Source organism: Vulpes vulpes, chromosome 12 (assembly GCF_048418805.1).
Source record: "Vulpes vulpes isolate BD-2025 chromosome 12, VulVul3, whole genome shotgun sequence".
NCBI lineage: Eukaryota > Metazoa > Chordata > Mammalia > Carnivora > Canidae > Vulpes > Vulpes vulpes.
The window spans coordinates 48,719,585-48,743,527 of NC_132791.1; the positions used below are offsets into that span (position 1 = coordinate 48,719,585).

At 40.1% G+C, this 23,943-nt stretch overlaps 1 protein-coding gene and 1 pseudogene across 2 annotated transcripts; both read left to right on the top strand.

The window, feature by feature from the left end:
- Window positions 1–58: 58 nt before the first annotated feature.
- On the top strand, window positions 59–17,942 carry NME5 (NME/NM23 family member 5). Of its 2 annotated transcripts, XM_026001329.2 has the most exons (6): window positions 59–124; window positions 667–838; window positions 5,385–5,590; window positions 6,333–6,433; window positions 13,094–13,212; window positions 17,645–17,942. In XM_026001329.2, exons 2-6 carry the CDS (start codon window positions 710–712, stop codon window positions 17,723–17,725), a joined length of 636 nt encoding a protein of 211 aa, XP_025857114.1. In that variant the 5' UTR covers window positions 59–124; window positions 667–709; the 3' UTR covers window positions 17,726–17,942. The 2 variants fall into 2 exon arrangements, with proteins under 2 accessions (XP_025857114.1, XP_072584594.1); XM_072728493.1 differs by lacking the exon at window positions 59–124 and having other exon boundaries at window positions 143–838.
- LOC112921954 (coiled-coil-helix-coiled-coil-helix domain-containing protein 2 pseudogene) lies at window positions 8,338–8,995 on the top strand (annotated as a pseudogene).
- Window positions 17,943–23,943: the final 6,001 nt, after the last annotated feature.

Genomic DNA, 23,943 nt, shown 5'->3' on the forward strand with positions numbered 1-23,943 from the left:
TAAAAGGAACCCAAAGTCTGTGACGCGCTGTGCTGGGATTGGCCCTCTGGAGCCACCGTCCCTAAACTTTGCTTTGGGTCTCTTAGCAACAGGCTGCGGTGGCCCAGCAGGAGTGGGCGGCAGGGTGAGTGCGCACCGAAGGGCTGCTCCTGTGGGGTCTGCGAGTGCACTTCAAATTGGCACTAGGACCTGGGAATGCTGCTTTCCAGTCAGGCCAGATCCAGTGCAAGACCTTCTGGGAGGGACGGGGGAGGGGCTGGGGGGGGGGCGCGGGGGCAGGGTAGACAGTTCACCAGCAGTCCCGAGAGTCTGCGCCGCGCGCAGGCCTTCGGGTTGCCCCCGGCCTCTGTACCTCAACGAAAGTGTTTAGGAAAACCAAGGGCATGAATTAGACATACAGTAGAAATTGTACTTTTTGTTTATTTATTTATGTAATCTCTACACCCATCCTGGGGCTCAAACCCACAAAATCCAGAGATGGAGGCACCTGCTCCTGGACTGGGCCATCGAGGCGCCCCCCCCCCCCCATTGTATTATTGAGACTGCTTATCGAAAAAGATTCGGCAGTTTCTAACTTTATAAGCTAATAAAATCAAGCGCCTAATAATGCTGTTTATAATCACAATTGCATTAAATTTGGGGTGGGGGTGATGCATGTCATTGCAGTTGATACCTGTGGAGAATCTAAATTGTACCCTGGAAAGGCAGAATGGAGCTATCAATGCCCCCACCTCAGATATATGTAGAAAAAACTTTGGCTATTATCAAACCAGATATTGCTGACAAAGAGGAGGAGATACAGGATATTATTCTCAGATCTGGATTCACCATTGTTCAGGTAAATTCTGGGCATGATGATGACGGTTTTTTTCTCTCTTTGCTCTTTAAAAAAAAAAAAAAGTTTAAATATGTTAACCTATTCAGTGCTTTAGTGCTTAGTACTAAACTTAGATTTATTTTAATTTTTCAGTATAAAAGTTATATGTGTTAGTTTTAAAGTTTTTTTCAGGGGGTACCTGGATGGCTCAGTTGGTTAAGCATCTACCTTCTGCCCAGGTCTTGATCCTAGGGTCCCAGGATCTGCATAGGACTCCCCACTTCAGTGGGGAGCCTGTTTCTCCCTCTCCCTCTGCCACTCCCCCTGTTTGTACTCTCTATCAAATAAATAAAATCTTTAAAAAATTAAATAAATTCTTTCATTTTTCAAAAGGATATAAAACGAGAATTAATTTTTTTAAATTTTTATTTATTTATGATAGTCACACAGAGAGAGAGAGAGGCAGAGACACAGGCAGAGGGAGAAGCAGGCTCCATGCAGGGAACCCGACGTGGGACTCGATCCCAGATCTCCAGGATCATGCCCTGGGCTGAAGGCGGCGCTAAACAGCTGAGCCATCGGGGCTGCCCAAAAACAAAATCTTTTTAAAAACCCACCACTGAAATACCATCTAGCAAAAATATCAAAGTGAATGGTACAAGTATGGAAGGGAATCTTGCAGTTACCTAACAATATTATATCTGTCCTTTGGTTCAGCAGTTCTAACGTGGGAATCTCTGCTGTGACCCATGTATTAATATGAAATGACACATATACAGGTTATTTTTTGCAGCTTTGTTTATTTTTGAGGAAAAGATTGAAAACAACCCAGCCTTAGATTGGTTGAATAGAGGCTCCTGGGTGGCTCAGTTGGTAGAGATGTGACTCTTGACTTGGGGTTGTAAATTCAAGCCCCATGTTGGGTGTAGAGATTACTTTTTTAAAAATCTAAAAAAAGGGGATCCCTGGGTGGCTCAGCAGTTTGGTGCCTGCCTTTGGCCCAGGGCGCGATCCTGGAGTCCCAGGATTGAGTCCCACCTCAGGTTCCCGGCATGGAGCCTGCTTCTCCCTCCTGTGTCTCTGCCTCTCTCTCTCTCTCTCTCTGTGTGACTATCATAAATAAATAAAAATTTAAAAAAAAAATCTAAAAAAAAAAAAAGGGGAGGGCGGCCTGGGTGGCTCAGTGGTTTAGCACCGCCTTCCGCCCAGGGCCTGATCCTGGAGACCCAGGATCGAGCCCCACGTCGGACTCTCTGCATGGAGTCTGCTTCTCCCTCTGCCTGTGTCTCTGCCTCTGTCTCTCTGTCTCTTTGTCTAATGAATAAATAAATAAAATCTTAAAAAAAAAAGGGGGGGAGGGTATTGGTTAAGTGAACTCTGACAGGGGCAATACAGTAGCTCAGTGGTTGAGCGTCTACCTTTGGCTAAGGTCGTGATCCCAGAATCCTGGGCTCCAGGATTGGGCTCCAGGTGAGGAGCCTGCTTCTCCTGCTTGTCTCTCTCATGAATAAAAAAAAAAAAAAAAACCCTGATGAAACCACCAAATTGATTACTATGCAACTAATTGAAAATGAAAAAAGAGGAACTTCTCCACATTCTGTTACAGACAGAAAGGAAGATGACAGCTGTATATAGCAATCTTTTGTGATAGAAAAATACATATTCATGTTTGCCAGTGTTTACAAAATGAAGCACTAGGAGATTAAAAATGGTTGCCTAAAAAAAAAAAACATGGTTGCCTATTTGAGGGCAAGGAAGAACAGGGTGAATTAAGACAGGAATAGAAATCTGATTTTTCAATATGCCTTTTTATAGTGTTTTGAATTTCATATCCCTCTAAGTTTTTTCTTTTTATTATTTTTTTAAAGATTTTATTTATTTATTCATGAGAGAGAGAGAGAGGCAGAGACACAGGCAGAGGGAGAAGCAGGCTCCATACAGGGATCCTGATGTGGGACTCGATCCCGGGTCTCCAGGATCCGGCCCTGGGCTGAAGGCAGCGCCAAACCTCTGAGCCCCCCGGGTTGCCCTATCCCTGTAAGTTTATTACCCATTAAGTTTTGGGGAAAAAAACTATTAAATGAAGTCTACAAATAAGATAAAGATAACATATTTAAGTTTTTTTTAGAAGTCCATATTTTAGAAATAGTGAAAAACTTAAGTAGCTCATGTTAAATATGCCTATGAATCACAAATACACATCTTTATTTTTTTAAAGATTTTATTTATTTGAGAGCATGAAGAGAGGGAGGAGACAGAGAGAGGGAGAAGTAGGCCCCTTGATGAGCAGGGAGCCCACTTGGGACTTGATCCCAGGACCCCAGGATCATGACCTGAGCCAAAGGCAGACACTTAACTGACTGAGGCACCCAGGCACCTCACATCATAATTTTAAATAATAGAATCAAGGATTATACTAAATCAGGTGGTTTTGTAACTTCTCAGATTTCTTTTTCTTGACTATATGAATTTCAATATGAGAACCTACTTTGCAGTAGCTGGTCCTTGACTGGTGAGAATGTTAATTAGCATAAATACTAATATTTAACACTTTTCCTATCATCAGTAAATTTCTTTTTTTTTTCTTTTCAGCAGTAAATTTCATACCCAAGAAAGCTTTGGTATAGTGTATGCTTCATTTTTGTTTTAATTGTGTTAAAATATACACAACATAAATTTATCATTTATAGGTGTACAGTTTAGTGATATCAAGTACATTCCCTTTATTGTTCAGCCATAACCATCCATCTCTTATACTTTTTCTTCATCTGAAACTGAAACTGTGCTCATTACTCACTCACTTTGTTTACCCCTCTTCCCAGACTCTGGTAGGCACTATTCTGCTTTTTTTTTTGTCTCTCTGCTTTGACTATTTGAGATATCTCATGTAAGTGGAATTGTACAATATTTATTCTTTGTACTGTATGCTTTTAAAATAAGCTTTAGGGGCAATTGGGGTGGCTCAGTCCATTAAGCATCTGCCTTCTACTTGGGTCATGATCCCAGGTGTCCCGGGATCAAGTCCCACATCGGGCTCCCGGCTCTGAGGGAAGCCTGCTTCTGCCTCTTTCTCTCTCCATCTCTCATGAATAAATAAAATATTTTTTCTTTTTTCTTTTTAATTCATGAGAGACAGAGAAAGAGAGGCAGAGACAAAGGCAGAGGGAGAGGCAGAGGCAGGCTCCATGCAGGACTCAATCCCAGATTCCTGGGATCATTCCCTGAGCCGAAGCCAGATGCTCAACCGCTGAGCCACCCAGGCGTCGCTAAATAAATAGAATCTTAAAAAAAAAGAAGACTTTCTTGTAGTTGGAAGTCCATTGAACTTAAACCTTTCTTGTTGCACCTAGGGAGACTCTGAAAAATGATGCATTCTTTCAGTAGGTGGCGGTCTATGCTTTGTTACAAAATAAAGTTTCCAAAAAAAACCAAAAAACAAAAAGCAAAATAAAGTTTCCTTTCCTGATACTATTTAATACTGCTTCTTTTTGTGAAAATATTCACCCAAATTCCAAAATATTTTACCTGGTCCTATTTTGTTAAAGATTTAAATTTCTTTATTTGACAGGGAGCACAGGCAGGGGGAACAGGAGAGAGCAAACTCCCCACTGAGCAGGGAACCTGATGTGGGGCTCTAATGCAGGGCTGGGTCCCAGGACCCTGGGATCATGACGTGGGCCCAAGGCAGAAGCTTAACTGACTGAACCATCCAGGCACTCCTGAAGATTTTATTTTTAATCAGTCTTCATACCCAGGGTGGGGCTCAAATTCAAAACCCCAAGACCAAGAGTCACATGCCACATGCTCCACTGGCTGAACCAGCCAGGCTTCCTAACCTGATTTTTTTTTTTTTTTTTAGTATTTCTTTATTTGAGAGACAGCGTGGTGGGGGCGGTGGATGGGCTGTGGGCAGAGGGAGAAGCAGACACCCTGCTGAGCAGGGAGCCCCATGGGAGGCTTCATCCTAAGACCCTAAGACCTGAGCCCAAGGCAGACATTAACCAACTGAGCCACCTAGACACTCCAAAATTACTAATTCATTATCCATTTTTTATTTTTGAGAGAGTGAGCATGAGGCAGGGAGAGGAGCAGAGAGCAAGAGCAAGGGTGAAGCAGACCCACTGCTGAGCTGAACCCTCCCTACCCCCCAGCTGAAGGCTCAACATCAGAGCCCTGAGATATCGGAGCTGAAGTCAGACACTTAACCAAGTGACTCACCTAGGTGCCCCTCATTATCAATTTGTTGTTTTTTTTTTTTAAGATTTTGTTTATTCATGAGAGACAGAGAGGCAGAGACAGGCAGAGGGAGAAGCAAGCGGGCTCCATGCAGGAAGCCGACATGGGACTCAATCCCCGGTCTCCAGGATCAGGCCCTGGGCTTGAAGGTGGAGCCAAACCCCTGAGCCACCCAGGCTGCCCTACATTTAGCTTTCTTACCTCTCCCTTTCTTTGTAATACAAAAATCTCAAATTTATAATCAGATTAGTATTAATTTCAAGTTATTAATGACTTAATTATTATTGAACTGTCATTTTAAATACTTTTGTTGACTTTGTTTCTCTTATAGAGAAGAAAACTGCATCTCAGCCCTGAGCACTGTAGTAACTTTTATGTGGAACAGTATGGGAAAATGTTTTTCCCCAATTTAACAGCTTACATGAGTTCTGGACCACTTGTTGCCATGATATTAGCTAGACATAAAGCCATCTCTTACTGGAAAGAACTTTTGGGACCAACTAATACCTTAGTAGCTAAGGAGACACACCCAGACAGGTAACTTTCCAACGGGGAAAAATGGAATCCAACTATAAAAATGAAAAAAACAACAAAAAACACCCCCAAAATTGATTGTAATAGCAGTTTATTTTCATTTGAAAGTTTTCCTAAGCCAACTTTTTGGTTTTTTATTTGGGATGAGGGTGGAGTCAGTTTTACATTTTAGGTATATAAATGTTTATCTTAATACCAAGTACCCCTAAAGTCCTCAGGAATGTCTGATTAGACTAATTCTCTTATCCTTGAATTAAACTGCCACTGATGTAAGATTTTTCCATAGGAAAATTGGCATGGCTTTTTAAAATAATTTTGGTAGTAGAAGGCCAGAAAACCAGATTTTCAGCATTATCATCAAAGTTTGGAAACTAGGGAGGACATTGAATTCATAACATTTTTGAATATACGTTGCCTTTTCACTTCTCACAAAGCAACACCTCTTCACCCAACAAATTCCTATTTTCCCAATGTATCCCTCCTGCAGATTTAAATATAGCTGACACTCATCTAGATAGATTTAAGCTTAAATTCAAAATAGATTAAAACTTCCATATGTGAGAAGTGGCAATGCTTCTGTAAAATTCCTAAGTAGAATGCATATGTAAAGAGTAAGGAAAGGCTATCACATTGGATGTTCATCATCTCTAACATACTTTTATTTATTTATTTGTTTATTTATTTATTTATTTATTTATTTATTTATTTATTTATTTATTTATTTATTTTTCTAACGTACTTTTAGTCTAAGGGCAATTTATGGCACAGATGACTTAAGGAATGCACTTCACGGGAGCAATGATTTTGCTGCAGCAGAAAGAGAAATTCAATTCATGTTTCCTGATGGTGAGTTACTGATGAGTAATTTAGTCAAGTACATTTCCCTGTTGCTTGCTTTTTCTTTCATTTGGGTGATGTAGCTAGGAAAGAACAGAGTTTTTCTCCGTATATTTTGTCATATTTTCAAGTTATAGTTACTTACAGTCTTGAGACCAAGAATGTAAAACTCAGTATTTCCCTCAGAACTAAATTGTGTCCTGTGGGGAATCTTTTTTGATGTTTACTTTTTTATTAGCCATGTTTAGGGTTTCTCTTCTCCTTTGTTGCAATTCCTGAAGTTCTCCCTAATGCATCAGTAAAGTTTGTTACATATGACAAAAGCAGTCTCCCTTGGAAATTATGATAGATTTCTCACTTTCTCTCATAGTTTATTGTGAAATTAGTAGGTCTCAGGCCCTTTTTTGTTCCCTTCCTATTATGGAAGTTGTAAATCTTCTAGATGTGGGCATAGTAAGGAACAGCATTGAGGTTTTTAGTTTGTTTTCAGTAATATGTTTAGGGCAGCCCAGGTGGCTCAGTGGTTTAGCACCGCCTTCAGCCCAGGGTGTGATCCTGGAGACCCAGGATCGAGTCCCACGTTGGGCTCCCTGCATGGAGCCTGCTTCTCCCTCTGCCTCTCTCATTCTCTCTCTCTGTGTCTCTCATGAATAAATAAATAAAATTTAAAAGTAATAATAGGGACGCCTGGGTGGCTCAGCAGTTGAGCACCTGCCTTCGGCCCAGGCCATGATCATGGAGTCCCCAGATCGAGTCCCACGTCAGGCTCCCTGCATGGAGCCTGCTTCTCCCTCTGCCTGTGTCTCTGCCTCTCTCTCTCTCTCTCTGTGTCTCTCATGAATAAATAAAATTAAAAAAAAATAAATAAAAGTAATAATATTTTTAGATCCAGAAGAAAACTTGGTGATTTCTGTTACAAAGAAAAAGATGTAAAGCCTTGGGAAGCTTCAAATATTTTTTTGGCCTATTATTTTTCTCTTAAGTCATTTAGGCCTATACCTTAGTATTTTCTACTGATGATTTATTCAAAGAAAACAAATCAGTCTTGGAGATTTAAAAGTCCTGAATTGGTGGGCAGCCCGGGTTGCTCAGTGGTTTGGCACCGCCTGCCACCCAGGGCCTGATCCTGGAGACGTGGGATTGAGTCCCACATCAGGCTCCCTGCACGGAGCCTGCTTCTGTCTCTGCCTCTCTCTCTGTCTTTCTCTGTCTCTCTCTATGTCTCTCATGAATACATAAATAAAATATTTTTAAAATAAAAGTCCTGAATCTTTTTTTTTCCTTTTTAAAAAGATTTTTATTTATTTAAGAGAGAGCATGAGTGTGGGGTGGGGTGGTGGAGAGAGAGAAGCAGACTCCCCCTGAGCAGGGAGCCTACCAGTCACCCAGATGGGGCTCATCCCAGAACTCTGGGATCATGACCTGAGCCCAAGGTAGATGTTTAACCAACTGAGCCACCCATGCAGCACTATAGGTCCTGATTCTTAGACAAACAAAAGCTGATGGGTTTTGTTTTGGTTTTTTAGTTACTGATTTTTATTTATTTTTACTTTCATTTTTTAATTTTTAAGTAATCTCTACAGTGAATGTAGGGCTTGAATTCATGACCTTGAGATAAAGAGCCTCATGCTCCACCCACTGAGCCTGCTGGATGCCTCACAAAAACTGTTTTATAGGTATCTGTACATGAAAGGATTTGCCTACTTACATATTTTATTGTTATTGATCTAATTTTTATCATATGTCTCTTCCATTAGGGTATCTTTTTCTTTGGAATTATTTATTGTGGAAAATTTCAAACATCAAAAGTAGACAAAATAATAAATTTCTAATGAACCTATCACCCAACTTAGATAATTATGATCAGTCTTATTTCATCTATAATCTCTGCTTCAACTTCTCATGCTTCCATATTATTTTAAAGTACATCTCATCTTCTGGGCGCCGTGCTCCTGTCCCAGTAGACATGCCGCGTGGAAGCCGGAGCCACGCCTCCCACATGGCTCCTCCGGCCAGCCGGGCACCTCAGATGAGAGCTGCGCCTAGACCAGGGCCAGCCGCTCAGCCGCCAGTAGCAGCTCCGCCATCTGCTGTTGGCTCACCTGCTGCACCCGGGCAGCCAGGTCTCATGGCCCAGATGGCAACCACTGCAGCTGGCGTGGCTGTAGGCTCTGCTGTAGGGCACACGATTGGGCATGCCATTACTGGGGGCTTTGGTGGAGGAAGTAACACTGAGCCTTCAAGGCCCGACATCACTTACCAGGAGCCTCAAGGAACCCAGCCAGCATACCAGCAGCAGTTTGGCCCATACCACTACGAGATGAAACAGTTCCTGGAGTGTGCCCAGAACCAGGGTGACCTAAAGCTTTGTGAAGGTTTCAGCGAGGTGCTGAAACAGTGCAGATTTGCAAATGGATTAGCCTAATCAAGAAGTTCAAATTGGAAGATATGGAAAATCATCTCTCTTGACCAAGTTAATTTAGCATAAAAATATAATTAATAGAGAAGATATAAAGTGTAAAACCACCAGTTAAACCTCTCCTTCATCATTAAATACAGCTTTCTTCAGAATTGTTAATGAAAGAGGGTATTTTTAGTATAGAAGTTTATTGAGATGGTTTGAGTTGGGGGCTGGACAGATGTTTGTGTGCCTCCTTAAATCATACTGATTTAAGGACTTGTGACGTTATCATTTATGAATTAATTAGAATAAAGTGATTTTCTCCCCCCCCCCAAAATAAAGTACATCTCAAACATGAAATGTCTTTTTAATGGGATAGTACTTTAGATTTAGTCCTACTAGTGAATTACATCTTTCCTCTGACTCCAGGCATCTAACCTCTGAGTTTTTATCTTCTCATCAGTAAAATGCAAATATTATTAGTACCTTCCTACCTACTAGGGATATTGTTAGAGTTGAACGTATAAATGCATGTAAAATTCTTAGAGTGTTTGGTGCATATGTGCTCAACTATTAACTGCTATGATTGTTTTGTTTTTTCTAGTCCTTTTTGGGGGGAAGCACTTCTTACTCATAGGATTATATCCCTAAACTGGTATTTTAGATTGCTTTTGATTTTACCCATTAATTTGTCCTCTTAACATGAGTTTAAGAGACATAGTTTGACATTTGAGAAGCAGCAGTTGTAAGATAAATATAAATGATTACCTGCCATGCTGCAGATCTTTTCTGTGAGATTGTGAAGTTCTTTGGAGTAAATTCTCAGGGTTTGGGGTATGAGCTCCCTCTTGCTTAGCAGTCAGTCAAGAATCATGTGCAAAATCTTGTATGATGAGTCCTCAAGCAAGCCATAAAGATACTCAGACATGTTCCTAACCTTTGAAAAAAAAAGTAGTGCCCTTACCTCTCCCTTTCAATAGAGATGGCTAATTCATGGCTTTGCTATATTCCATTCCTTAACAAATTTATTGAATTACCTACTATGTGCCAGAAATATGAAGATGAATAAGAATATGTCCCTGCTCTCAAGATGATCATATTTTAAAAATCTATAAAAATAATACAATATATAAACTACAAATGTCATTAGAAATCTTCAAAAACTGCCATGAAGGTTCATCTGTGTAAGAGACATGAAAAGATTCTTTATTTTCACATTAATTTACCCTAACCTAGTTGCTAGACAAATAATAAATAACCAGCAAAAATATACAGAGGTAGATAGGCACCTGGTGGCTCAGTCATTTAAGCTAATGACTCTTGATTTCAGCTCAGATCATGATCTCAGGGTTGTGGGGTTTAGGCTTTCAGCAGGGAGTCGGCTTCAGGATTCTCTCTTTCTCTTTGTCTTTCTCTGACCCACCCCTCCTTGCTCATGTGCACTCTATTTCAAATAATCTTAAAAAAATGTAGGAACAATCTAAAAATGAAAGAAATAATGTCATTCACAATAGCATCAAAATAATAAATACTATTTCACTCATAGGTGGGATTTACAAAACAAAATAAACAAAGAAAAAAAGAGACCAAAATACAGTCTTAGAAACAAACTGTTGAAAGAAAGAAAGAAAGAAAGAAAGAAAGAAAGAAAGAAAGAAAGAAAAAGAAAGAAAGAAAAAGAAAGAAAGAAAGAAAGAAAGAAAGAAAGAAAGAAAGAAAGAAAGAAAGAAAGAAAGAAAAGAAAGAAGAAAACAAACTGTTGGTTACCAAAGAATAGCTGGGTGGGGGATGATGAAATAGGTGAAGGGGGGATTTTTTTTTTTAAGATTTATTTATTTATTCATGAGAGAGAGAGAGAGAGGCAGAGACACAGGCAGAGGGAGAAGCAGGCTCCATGCAGAGGTCCTGATGTGGGACTCGATCCTAGGACCCTGGGATTATGACCTGAGCTGAAGGCAGATGCTCAACCACTGAGCCACCCAAGCATCCCAAGGGGGGGGGGGGGGGGAGATTAAGAGTACACTTGAACACTGAGCAATATATAGAATTGTTGAATCATTATGTTGTATACCTGAAACTAGTATAACACACTGTGTGTCACTTATACTGAAATTACATAAATAAATAATACTTAGGAATAAATTTAACAAAAGAAATGCAATTCATATACACTGAAAGGCATAAAACACTAATGAAAGAGGGACACCGGGTGGCTCAGCAGTTAAGCATCTGCCTTTGGCTCAGGGCATGATCCTGGGGTTCTGGGATCAAGTCCCACATCGGGCTCCCTGCATGAAGCCTGCTTCTCCCTCTGCCTGTGTCTCTGCCTCTCTCTCTCTCTGTGTCTCTCATGAATAAACAAATAAAATCTTTATTTTTTTTAAAAATAAAATCTTTTAAAAAAATTACTGAAAGAAGTGAAAGACTATCTAAAATAAAGAGACATCCCATATTGATGGATTAGAAGAGTCAGTATTGTTCGGATGGCAGTTCTTTCCAAACCAATTAATTTAATGCACTTCCTATCAAAATCCATACATTCTTTTATGTAGAAGTTGGCAAGCTGATTCTAAAATTTATATGGAATTGCAAAAGATTTAGGCAAGGTAAAACAATTTTTAAACAGAAGAAATAAGTTGGAGAGCTTCCACTAACCTTATTTCAAATCTTACTATGAGACCACAATAATTAAGAGATAATTAAGACAGTATTTTACGGGATCCCTGGGTGGCGCAGCGGTTTGGCGCCTGCCTTTGGCCCAGGGCGCGATCCTGGAGACCCGGGATCGAATCCCATGTCGGCTTCCGGTGCATGGAGCCCGCTTCTCCCTCTGCCTGTGTCTCTGCCTCTCTTTCTCTGTGACTATCATAAATAAATAAAAATTAAAAGAAAAAAAAAAGACAGTATTTTACTAGATATTTAGATTATGAAACAGAAGTGAGAATCTAGGAATAAATCCTTACATTTATGGTCAGTTGATTTTCAACAAAAGCACCTGGACAGTCTGATGGGGAAAGGATGATCTTTTCTGCAAATGATGCTAGGACAACTGAATATCCACATGCAAAAAAAAAAAAAGAGAGAGAAAGAATTCAGATCCTTATTTTGCACCTAATACAAAACTTAACGATGGATCATAGACCTAAACACAAGAGCTAAAAATATCTAGAAGAAAACATGGAAAATCTTCATGATCTTGGGTTGGACAAAGGGATTTTTTAAAATATGACATCAAAAACATGATACAAAAAAATACTGATAAATTAGGCTACCTCAAAATTAAAAGAAATATGAAGATGAATAAGAATATGTCCCTTTTGGGCAGCCCTGGTGGATCGGCGGGTTTAGTGCCGCCTCCAGCCCAGGGCGTGATACCGGAGACCCGGGATCGAGTCCCACATCAGGCTCCCTACATGGAGCCTTCTCCCTCTGCCTGTGTCTCTGCCTCTCTCTCTCTCTCTGTGTGTGTCTCTATGAATAAACAAATAAAATGTTAAAAAAAAAAAAAAAAAGAATATGTCCCTTTTAATGTTTCAAAAGCCATCATTAAAAATATTGAGGGGACGCCCGGGTGGCTCAGAGGTTGAGCATCTGCCTTCAGCTCAGGGCGTGATCCCGCCAGGGATGAGTCCCGCATCAGGCTCCCTACAAGGGAGCCTGCTTCTCCCTCTGCCTGTGTCTCTGCCTCTCTCCCTCTATGTCTCTCATGAATAAATAAATAAATCCTAAAAAAAAAAATATTGAGAAGGGATCCCTGGGGGATCCCTGGGTGGTGCAGCGGTTTAGCGCCTGCCTTTGGCCCAGGGCGCGATCCTGGAGACCCGGGATCAAGTCCTGCGTCGGGCTCCCTGCACGGAGCCTACTTCTCCCTCTGCCGTGTCTCTGCCTCTCTCTCTCTCTCTCTTTGTGTCTCTCATGAATAAATAAAATATTGAAAAAAAAAAGATTTATTTATTTATTCATGAGGGAGAGAGGCAGAGACATAGGCAGAGGGAGAGGCAGGCTCCTTGCAGGGAGCCCAAAATGGGACTCCATCCCAGGACGCGAGGAAACACCCTAAGCCAAAGGCAGATGCTCAACCACTGAGCCACCCAGGTGTCCCAGTGCTTGTGTGTTTTTGAACAAACTATGTATGCTATGTGTCTAGTTCTGTTTTCTTTTTATGAAAAAAAAAACTATAAGTATCATCTACTAAAATTTATTTCTTTGTAATGATTATGTAAAATTTCATCATTTGTGTTTTAAGGGGAATACATTTGTATTTGCAGTGATTATTGAGCCCATTCCAGTTGGACAAGCTGCTAAGGACTATTTAAATTTATATGTAACACCAACTCTGCTTCAAGGACTCACAACACTTTGTAAGGAGAAACCAGCAGATCCTTTTGTAAGAACTCTTTTTATTCACACTAAAGAAGTTGTCTATAGTTTTCATATTTAGAATATTGTATTTTTTTGAAACAGTGGAAGTATTAAGAGCATTTTAAAAACCATTTCATATACATTTTAGATACTTATATATCATATACATTTTAGATACTTATATACTTTTGATTACTTATTCTTTTGTTGCATTTTAACTCAAGAACATTGTTCCTATAATGCAAAAAACAACATTGTTTCTATTTTTTCTTTTTTTAAAGATTTTACTTATTTATTCATGAGAGACAGAGGCAGAGACACAGGCAGAGGGAGAAGCAGGCTCCATGCAGGGAGCTCAATGTGGGAATCAATCCTGGGACTCCAGGATCACACCCTGGGCCAAAGGCAGGCACCAAACCACTGAGCCACCCAGGTGTCCCATCAACAACATTGTTCCTAAATACATTTTCATTTACTATGGCCTTCAAATGCAGAGCATTGTTTTGGGGTATAATTTATATAATCAAATGATAAAATTAGATATATATTTGAATTTTGTTCAACATTTTAATTTTTAATGATATCTAAATTTTTCCATTGAAAATATATTTATTCATGTCCCTAGATACCTCAGCATTGTTCAGTCAGGTGGAAGAATAGTTGGGTAAGAGGAACTAGTAGGTTGTCCAGGGCCATATGTCTTCTCTGCTCCTTCCTTGCAGGTCCTCACACTCATTTGAAGACTGAGAAATAATCAAGGAAGGTTATTTCACTTATTTATTTATTTATTTATTTTTTTTAATTTTTATTTATTTATGATAGTCACAGAGAGATAGAGAGAGAGGCAGAGACACAGGCAGAGGGAGAAGCAGGCTCCATGCACCGGGAGCCCGACGTGGGATTCGATCCCGGGTCTCCAGGATCGCGCCCTGGGCCAAAGGCAGGCGCCAAACCGCTGCGCCACCCAGGGATCCCTCACTTATTTATTTTTAAGTAAGCTTTATACCCAACATGGGGCTTGGAACTCACAACTTCAAAATCAAGAATGGCATGTTCTTCCCACTGAGCCAGCCAGTCACCTCAGTAAAGGTTATTATAATTACCAACCATGACAAAATATCTCTAGCCTCTGTTACCATTCTAAAAAGGAATCCCCTTTGGAAGACAAAAGATTTAATCTCTCCTACTAACTTTGTCACTTTTACCAAAAATAAAAGATAGGCAGGTTTTTCTCTTTCTTTTTCCTTTTATGTATTTTTCTTAAATATACCCAATGTAGAGGTCGAACTCATAATCCCCCGAGATCAAGAGTCACACACACCCTACTGACTGAGCCAGCCAGGTGCCGCTAGATAGGTTATTTCTTTAATAGACCTTTTTTTTTTTTTTAAATAGACCTTTTCATTGTGAGAAAACATATGTTTATTTAGTAAGAAAACTGATACTACTGAAAAATGTAAAGAAAAGAAAAAGATACCCCTGGCTCCATTTCCTTAAGCCTGTCTTTGAAGTCATTTTGCCTGGATTCACCTCTGATTCCAGATATCTAACCTCTGAGTGTTTCTCTTCTCATCAGTACAATGCAAATAGATTAATACCTGCCTACATAAAAGGGATATTGTTGAGGTTAAATGTATAAATGTACAGGGGGTGCCTGGGTGGTTCAGTCAGTTAGGCACTTAACTCTTTTTTTTTTTTTTTTGAAGATTTTATTTGACAGTAAAAGAGAGAGAACAAGCAGGCGAAATGGAGGGCAGAGGGAGAAGGGAGAAGCAGGCTCCATTTGGAGCAGGTAGCTCAATGCAAGACTCGATCCCAAGACCCTGGGATTATGACCTGAGCTGAAGTCAGATGCTGAATCAACTAAACCACCCAGGTGCTCAGCATCTGACTCTTGGTATCAGTTCAGGTCTTCATCTCAGGAACATGAGTTCAAGTGCCACATTGGGCTCCATACTGGGTGTGGAACCTACTTAAAAGAAAAAAAGGGGCAGCCCTGGTGGCCCAGCGGTTTAGCGCGCTGCCTTCAGCCCAGGGCATGATCCTGGAGACCCTGAATCGAGTCCTACGTCGGGCTCCCTGCATGGAATCTGCTTCTCACTCTGCCTGTGACTCTGCCTCTCTCTCTCTCTCTCTCTCTCATGAATAAATAAATAAAATCTTTAAAAAAGAAAAAAGTATGAATGCATTTAAAATTCTTAGAATGTCTGGTGCATACATGCTCAAACATTAACTGCAATTTTTAAAAAAGGATTTTATTTATTTATTCATGACTCAGAAAGAGAGGCAGAGGGAGAAGCAGGCTCCCTGCAGGGAGCCTGATGTGGGATCCCAATATTTATTTTTACCTAACATTAACATTTACAAATGCTAGCTACTAAACACACCATTTGATACTTTTTACCTTGTATACTCAATATTTATTATAAGTTATTAAATAACACCACAAACAAAATTGCCCTGTTTTAAAAGAAGAGCTCATGGCATTTTCTTGAATTGATGTTTTGCAGTTTATTAATTGGTCACATATAGATAATAGTTTAGGTCGTTTCTACTCTTTTGTTATTATAAACTGCCAACAGTGAATATTTTCATTCATATGTCTGTGTACCCTATGTCTATAGGATAAATTCCTACAAATGGAAATAGTAAAAAAAATAATGCTATTTTTAAAATAATGTTGTTTGATGTGTTTGATATGTACAATTTTAACTTGGATGAGTATTGCCAAATTTTGTAGTGATTATACCATCCTATACTCTGGTTAAAAGTGGATGAGAGACACCTGGGTGGCTCAGTGGTTGAGCATCTGCCTTCAGTTTAGGGCGTGATCCAGGGATAGAGTCCCATATCAGGCTCCCTGCATGGAACCTGCTTCTCCCTCTGCCTCGAATAAATAAATAAAATCTTAAAAAAAAAAAAAAAAAAAAAAGTGGATGACAGGAGGCTCCTGGGTGGCTCAGTTATTGGAACATATGACTCTTGAGTTTGGGGTCATGACTTAAAGCTCCACATTGGGTGTAGAGTTTACTTTTTTAAAAAAATGTAGTTGGGATCCCTGGGTGGCACAGCGGTTTGGCGCCTGCCTTTGGCCTGGGGCACGATCCTGGAGACCCGGGATCGAATCCCACATCGGGCTCCCGGTGCATGGAGCCTGCTTCTCCCTCTGCCTGTGTCTCTGCCTCTCTCTCTCTGTGACTATTATAAATAAATAAAAATTAAAAAAAATAAAAATAAAAATAAAATTAAAAAAATGTAGTGTCTGACTGGCTCAGTCAGAAAAGCATGCAGCTCTTGATCTCAGGATCATGAGTGTAACCCCCACCATGGGTGTAGAGACTATGTAAATAAATGAAAAACTTTTTTAAAAAATGAAATCAGAAAATTCTCCAAGTTTGTTTTTTGTTTTCATGATTGTTTTGTATATTCAGAGCCTCTTGAAATTCCATATGAATTTGAGGATTGACTTTAACATTTCTGCAAAACCATTTGTTAGGAATTTCATAAGGATTGGATTGAATCTGTAGCTCACTTTGCATAATAATGACGTCTTACCAGTATTAAGTCATTTGGGGCACCTGGTTGGCTTGGTTGGTGGGGCATGGGATGTTTGATCTCAGGATTATGGGTTCAAGTCCCACATTGGGTATAGAGATTACATTAAAAAATAACATTTAAAAAAAAAAGAAAAAAATAGTATTAAGTCTTTCTATCCATGAACACAGGTTATCTTTACATTTACTCAGGTCTTTAAATGTCTTTCAGTAACATTTTAAAGTTTTCAGTATACAAGTTAGTTAAATGTACTCCCAGATTTTTTTTTAATGCTACTGAATTGAAAGTCATTACTTATTTTCCTTTTTGAGTTATTGCTGATATGTAGAAACACAAATGATTTTTTTTAAAGATTTTATTTATTCATGAGAGACACAAAGAAAGAGAGAGGCAGAGACACAGGCAGAGGGAGAAGCAGGCTCCATGTAGGGAGCCCCACGCGGGACTCGATCCCAGGTCTCCAGGATCATGCCCTGGGCTGAAGGCGGCGCTAAACCACTGAGCCACCCAGGCTGCCCAACACAAATTATTTTTGTGTTGATCTTTTCATCTACAACTTTGCTGAGTTCATTTATTAGTTGTAGTAACTTTCTTGTGGATTCTTTGGGATTCTATATGTAGGATCATGCCATCTGTTAAAAGGAGATAGTTTACTTCTTTTCCAATTTGGATCTATACTTCACAATCTTGCATAATGCAAAACTTAGTGTTTCAGTTTTTTAATGGTCATTTTCTCATTCTCAGTGATTTTGAAAACGAAGTTTTAAATTGATATATATTTATACTACTTATAGTGTAAGTTTGTATATATAGTATAAATTTATATCATTCATAGTATATATTTATTATTTATATAGTATATATATTGAAATGTTTATTAAGTTTTTTTCTTTTTTCCATAGATTTGGCTAGCTGATTGGCTACTGAAAAATAATCCCAACAAACCAAAGCTTTGTCACAATCCAGCTGCAGAAGAACCTTAAAGTTCCTCAAAGGACAAATCACTATCTTATTGTAAAATACATGCTTCTACATTAAAACAAACAAACCTTCCTAACAGTTTAAGTAACTACATGCAAAATAAATTGTTTTTAAAAATATAAGTTTTAAAGTATGTGTTTTGTGCATAGGATAGCATTTTCTAAGGTAAAATATAGCTTTAGGGTATGATTTTTATTTTCCAATAAAAAATTGATTTTATCCAGAAGTATTTAGAATATTAATGAGACAAATGTTAAGTTTCTTGTGATCGTAAACTGGTATCCAATTAAGAGAACAGCAATTAATTTGTATAAGACACATTGGGGGTGCCTGGGTGGCTTGGTTAAGTGTCTGCCTTTGGCTCAGGTCATGATCCTGGGGTCCTGGGGTCCTGGGATTGAGCCTCACATCAGGGTTCCTACTCAGCAAGGAGTCCTTCTCCCTGCCACTCGCTTGAGTCTCTTGCAATCTCTTTCTCTCTCTCTCTCGTAAATCTTTTTTTGTTTTTTAAGATACGAACAATTTTTTTTTAAGATTTTATTTATTTATTCATGACAGAGAGAGAGTGAGAGGCAGAGACACAGGCAGAGGGAGAAACAGCCTCCATACAAGAATCCTGATGTGGGACTTGGTCCTGGGACTCTGGAATCAGACCCTGAGCCAAAGGTAGATGCTCAACCACTGAGCCACCCAGTTGCCCCTCGTAAATCTTTAAAAATAAAAAACACGTTAGAAACAACTGAAGATGAAAAGTCCATGTACCAGCAAAAACCTACTTTAGATTTCTTTGCTGCTTGACATTCCCCTACTGTGCCAGGCAAGGGTAGTGGCTGCTGAAAATGCCACTAGGACAGGGCTAGCTAAAGACACATTTGATAGGGTGTTAACTATATAGAAAATGACACTGTACAGTTTAAAAACAAGTTTCCCACAGTTTTACATTTCACTTTTTTCTTCAAAAGGAGTAAGTTGTATACAGGGAGGTTAAGTACTTTAGAGATGAGAAAGAAAGTAGAACCCACTTATTTATCATCATCATCATCATCTTCCTCTTCCTCCTCATCCTCTCCATCTTCTAATCCTTTTTCTGGTTTTCAGCTTTGAGGACTCTTTTTTTTTTTGTCACATAAACTTATTTTCATATTTTATATTTCATATTTCAGCAATTTATCTGCTTTATCTATTTCTCCTCAGCAGCCATGTTGTCCTAAGGCTGCTTGTCATCTGCAGCAATGTTATTCCACATCTCTCCCTGTTCCTTTGCAGCATGACCAGTGCATAGGCAGGATGTTCTCCTTGGATCGGGGGCATTACTCAACAAGACTCAAGGTAGCCTCTTCGGTGCATCTGGATCCTTGACCTTTGTTTTTGTTTCTCCTTTAGGAAGAATGCAGTTTTCCATTTCTTTTGCAACTGCCTTGTCTGCATTTGCCATGTCTTCAAAGTTACCTTTCTCTTCAGCAGACATGTCCTTCTACCTCTCTGGGCACTTTTTGTAAAACTCTGAGAAGGTCACAAGTATCTGGTTGCTTCTCGTGCTCCTCTTGGCAAGTTTGCACTATGATGACATTTTGCTTCTTGGTCTCTTAGGATCTTCTCTGTCTATGTATGGTTATTTTTTTTTCAGTGTAATACAGAATCACGCAGTGCCCATCTGGCTCTGACTTGCCCTGGTCCTGTCTCTTGGGAGCAGTACACTGCAATGGCTGTCAGCTTACGGTATGATTTTAACAATGATGTAACATTGAAGGATAGAAGGCTGATAGAAGATGTTGCTTATTATTATTTTTTTTTTAAGTTAGAGAAGTAGGACATGGAACTTTTTTTTTTAGTAAGTTCTGCATGGAGCTTGAACTCATCACCCAAGTCACATGTTCTACCAAATGAACCAGCCAGGCACACCACAACACAGAATTTTAGTTATGATATTTTCCTAAGCATATATCCTCCATCTAGATGCATTAATGATATACAGTTCCACACCATTTAGTTTTAAAAGTATTTAAGTATCTAAATAATTATTTTGTATAATTAAAATGGTCTGAACTGTGTTATGATTTTAACTAATCATTTATATATATTTCCTCAAGTGCCCTCCAACTGTGACCAGACAGTAGGGTAGCAATTCACCCTGGTTTGCCTATTACTTTCCTGGTTGTGTAACTGAAAGTAATGCATCCTGGAGTTTCCTTAGTCCTGAGCAAAAAGGATGCTTGGTCACTCTACCAAATAGTCCTTAGGTTAGTGTTTCCCAATTATATTTTTGGGATAAGGTATGAGTTTCAATGGAAAATGTAAAATTCTTACTTTTTAAAAAATATTTTACTTATTTATGAGAGACACAGAGAGAGACAGAGACACAGGCAGAGGGATAAGCAGGCTCCATACAGGGAGCTCGATGCAGGACTCAATCCCAGGACCCCGGGATCATGCCCTGAGCCAAAGGTAGATGCTCAACTACTTAGCCACCCAGATGTCCTAGACCCTTGTTTAGACAGGGAAGCTGCAAAACACCTTTTTGAGGTAACTGGGAAGATTTGAATCCAGACTGAGTATTAGATGAGATGAAAATATATCATCTTGGAAGGTAAAGATTAGTAACTGGAAAAATGCATTATAAACAATATGCACAGGGACGCCTGGGTGGCTCAGCAGTTGAGCATCTACCTTTGGCTCAGGGCCTGATTCGGATTCCTGGGATCATATCAAGCTCCTTGCATGGAGCCTTCTTCTCCCCCTCTGCCTGTCTCTGCCTCTCTTTCCGTGTCTATCATGAATAAATAAATAAAATCTTAAAAAAATAAACCAATTCAATGTGATCTCACTTTGATGAAAAAGATACACATATGAAAAAAATATATATATATAAAAATACATATATGTTGGGCAGCCCTGGTGGCTCAGCGGGTTAGCGCCGCCTTCAGCCCAGGGTGTGATCCTGGAGTCCTGGGATCGAGTCCCACGTCGGGCTCCCTGCATGGAGCCTGCTTCTCCCTCTGCCTGTGTCCCTGCCTCTCTCTGTGTCTCTCATGAATAAATGAATAAAATAAAATCTTAAAAAAAAATTAGAGTGGAGACGCAGAGGGGCAGAGGGAGAGGGAGAGAATCCTAAGCAGTCTCTACACCTAACACAGAGGACTGTGGGGCTCAATATCACAACCCTGAGATCATGACCTGAACCAAAATCAACAGTCGGACACAGGGCACCTGGGTGGCTCAGTTGGTTAAATATCCAGCTCTTTTTTTTTTTTCCACATTGTGATTTATCATTCATGAGAGACACACAGAAAGGCAGAGGGAGAAGCAGTCTCCATGCAGGGAGCCCCATGTGGGACTCCATCCTGGAACAGGGGTCACACCCTGAGGCAAAGGCACAGGCTCAAGCCCTGAGCACCCAGGTGGCCCAAACATCCAACTCTTGATTGCAGCTCAGGTCATGATCTGAGGGTCTTGGGATCAAGCCCCGTGTTGGGCTCCCTGCTCTTTGGGAAGTCGGCCTGAGGATTCTCTCCCTCTCCCTCTGCCCCTCCCCCTGTTCACACTGTCTCTCAAATAAATAAATAAACCTAAAAAAAAAAAAAAAGGCACTTAACCAATTGAGCCACCCAGGCACCCCTAAAAAGATAAACACCTCGATAGATATCAACTTAAAAGGGTTCTTTATCAATAGGCTATCTATCACCGAGATGTTTTACAAGTTCTTAGTGCTGGTGTAGATATGAATTTTTGGACATACTCCTCCTGAGACTGATATACCTGCTTCATTTCAGAACACTAGCATTGGGGGCTGGGAAAACAAACCTAAATATACATAGGCAGGGGGATAAGTAGGCGCCATACAGGGAGCCGCATGCGGGACTCCATCCCAGGATCCCAGGATCGCGCCCTGAGCCAAAGGGAGACCCTCAACCCCTGAGCCACCCAGGTGTCCCCAAACCAAAATCTTAATAAAAAGTAAGTGATAGGGATCCCTGGGTGGCGCAGCGGTTTGGCGCCTGCCTTTGGCCCAGGGTGCGATCCTGGAGACCTGGGTTCGAATCCCATGTCAGGCTCCCGGTGCATGGAGCCTGCTTCTCCCTCTGCCTGTGTCTCTGCCTCTCTCTCTCTGTGACTATCATAAATAAATAAAAATTAAAAAAAAATTTTAAAAAAGTAAGTGATAGATTTTATATATTTTTTAATATTTTTTAAAGATTTATTTATTTACGATAGACATAGAGAGAGAGAGGCAAAGACACACACAGGAGGAGGGAGAAGCAGGCTCCATGCCGGGAGCTGACGTGGGACTCTATACCGGGACTCCAGGATCGCACCCTGGGCCAAAGGCAGGCGCCAAACTGCTGAGCCACCTAGAGACCTCCTGGATTTTATATTTTGAGCAATGGCCAAGAGCACTTAGGAAAAAGCAAAGTTTTTATAAGGAGATTTTAGTGTGACAGCTTAAGGCAGTCATTTCCACCACAAGAGGCTACTCTTGCATAAAAAAGGCAGTATTGTATATGGCAGAAAAATTCCACAATGAAGGGCAGCTCCAGCCTCCAGACCTGACACTTGTTTTTTGTTTTTTGTTTTTAATGGCGTGGGGGGTGGGCAGTGGGCAGTGCCTGAGTGGCTCAATTGATTAAGCTTCTACTCTTGATTTCATCTCAGGTCATGATCTCAGAGTTGTGAGATTAAGCCTCATGTTGGGCTCCTCGCTCAAAGGGAAGTCAGGTTCTCCTCCCTCTCCTTCTGCCACTCCCCCTGCTCATGCTCTCTCTCTCTCTCTCTCAAATAAATAAATACATCTTTTAAAAAGATGGAGAGAGGAGGGGCACCTGGGTGGCTCAGCAGTTGAGCATCTGCCTTTGCCTCAGGGCGTGATCCCAGGATCCTGGGATCCAGTCCTGCATCGGTCTCCCTGTATGGAGCCTGCTTCTCCCTCTGCCTGTGTCTCTTATGAATAAATAAATAAATCTTAGAAAAAAAAAGAATTTTTAAAAATGGAGAGGGGGTAACAAGAGAAATAGATGTATTTTGGAGAAGGAATAGACAAAACTAATAGGCAAATGGAAAAACTTATAGTTAGCTATAGAATTCTTGAATTTTAGACACATTTGAGGTAATTATTTCATTGATCACAACTGGAAAGTGTAGCATAGGGTGAATAGGAAAACCGGGAAGACTGCCTTTTTATTTATTTCCTAGGTAACTGGAGAGGAGAGAAAGAGCACCTTCCGACACAATCTTTGAGGCAGAACCAAAGCACTGCTATGCACACATTTGTCATAGTTAAGTGCTGGTAATTCAATGCATTTCTCTTACATTGAATAGTAGTGTGGTATCTGTATTAACCAATATATATCATTTCATTTATTTCTTTTCTCCAGGACTCGAAGAAACCAAAGATAACAGGAAAGGAGGCAACTCCATTATGACTTTGAACTAAGCATTTCCGATGTTTCTTTACTTCTGTGGAAGTCTAGATCTGGGATGGCATCTGGAAACTCCTATGTCTGTTACCAGTCTTCTTCAACTTGGCCAGGAAACATGGTACCTTATGTCTAACCTGGGCAGACCTACCTCAGCTTCTGTTGCGGGGATTTTGAAGACTAGAATATTGCTAGAGGAAGAGAGTCCAGGGCAGTAGTGTGTCTGCCCTGGGAAAAGGGTACCACAGATTAGCTTGATGTCAAAGTGTCACAGATGATTTTTGACAAGTAGCTCAGAAATACTGCCACTGGTTTTATGCAGTTAACTGTTTGTAAGACCTTGTATGTTAAGCTTCGACTTTTGATTCAGAGATGACTCAATTTTTTGTTTCCTCCTTTTTGGACTTCAGATGCTTTTCCAGGATTTTTTTTAAAGATTTATTTTATTTTAATTAATTAATTAATTTACTTATTTATTTTTATTTAGAGGCAGAGACACAGGCAGAGGGAGAAGCAGACTCCCTGCAGGGAGCCCAATGCAGAACTCCAGCCCAGGACCCCTGGATCATGACCTGAGCTGAAGGCAGATGCTCAACCACTGAGCCACCCAGGCTCCCCTTTTCCTGGATTATTTTGTTAAAACAACAGGCCCTATCCTAACTTTATACCTTTCATTTTAGATCTATAATTGGTTTCCAAAAGGTAATTAAATCTCAGAGACTGTTGGACTTAAGAGAGCCTTTAACAGAGTTTACTTCTAAAGGTAGAATCCAGTGATTTCTAGCAATTTCAGATACAAAGTAAAAGCA

Excerpts from the sequence above, each read along its gene's own strand:
- NME5 (XM_026001329.2), top strand. The coding sequence starts at position 710 with ATGGAGCTATCAATGCCCCCACCTCAGATATATGTAGAAAAAACTTTG. Across the intron at positions 839-5,384 it reads CTGGATTCACCATTGTTCAG|AGAAGAAAACTGCATCTCAG; the intron begins GTAAATTCTGGG and ends TTTCTCTTATAG. Across the intron at positions 6,434-13,093 it reads TCAATTCATGTTTCCTGATG|TGATTATTGAGCCCATTCCA; the intron begins GTGAGTTACTGA and ends TTGTATTTGCAG.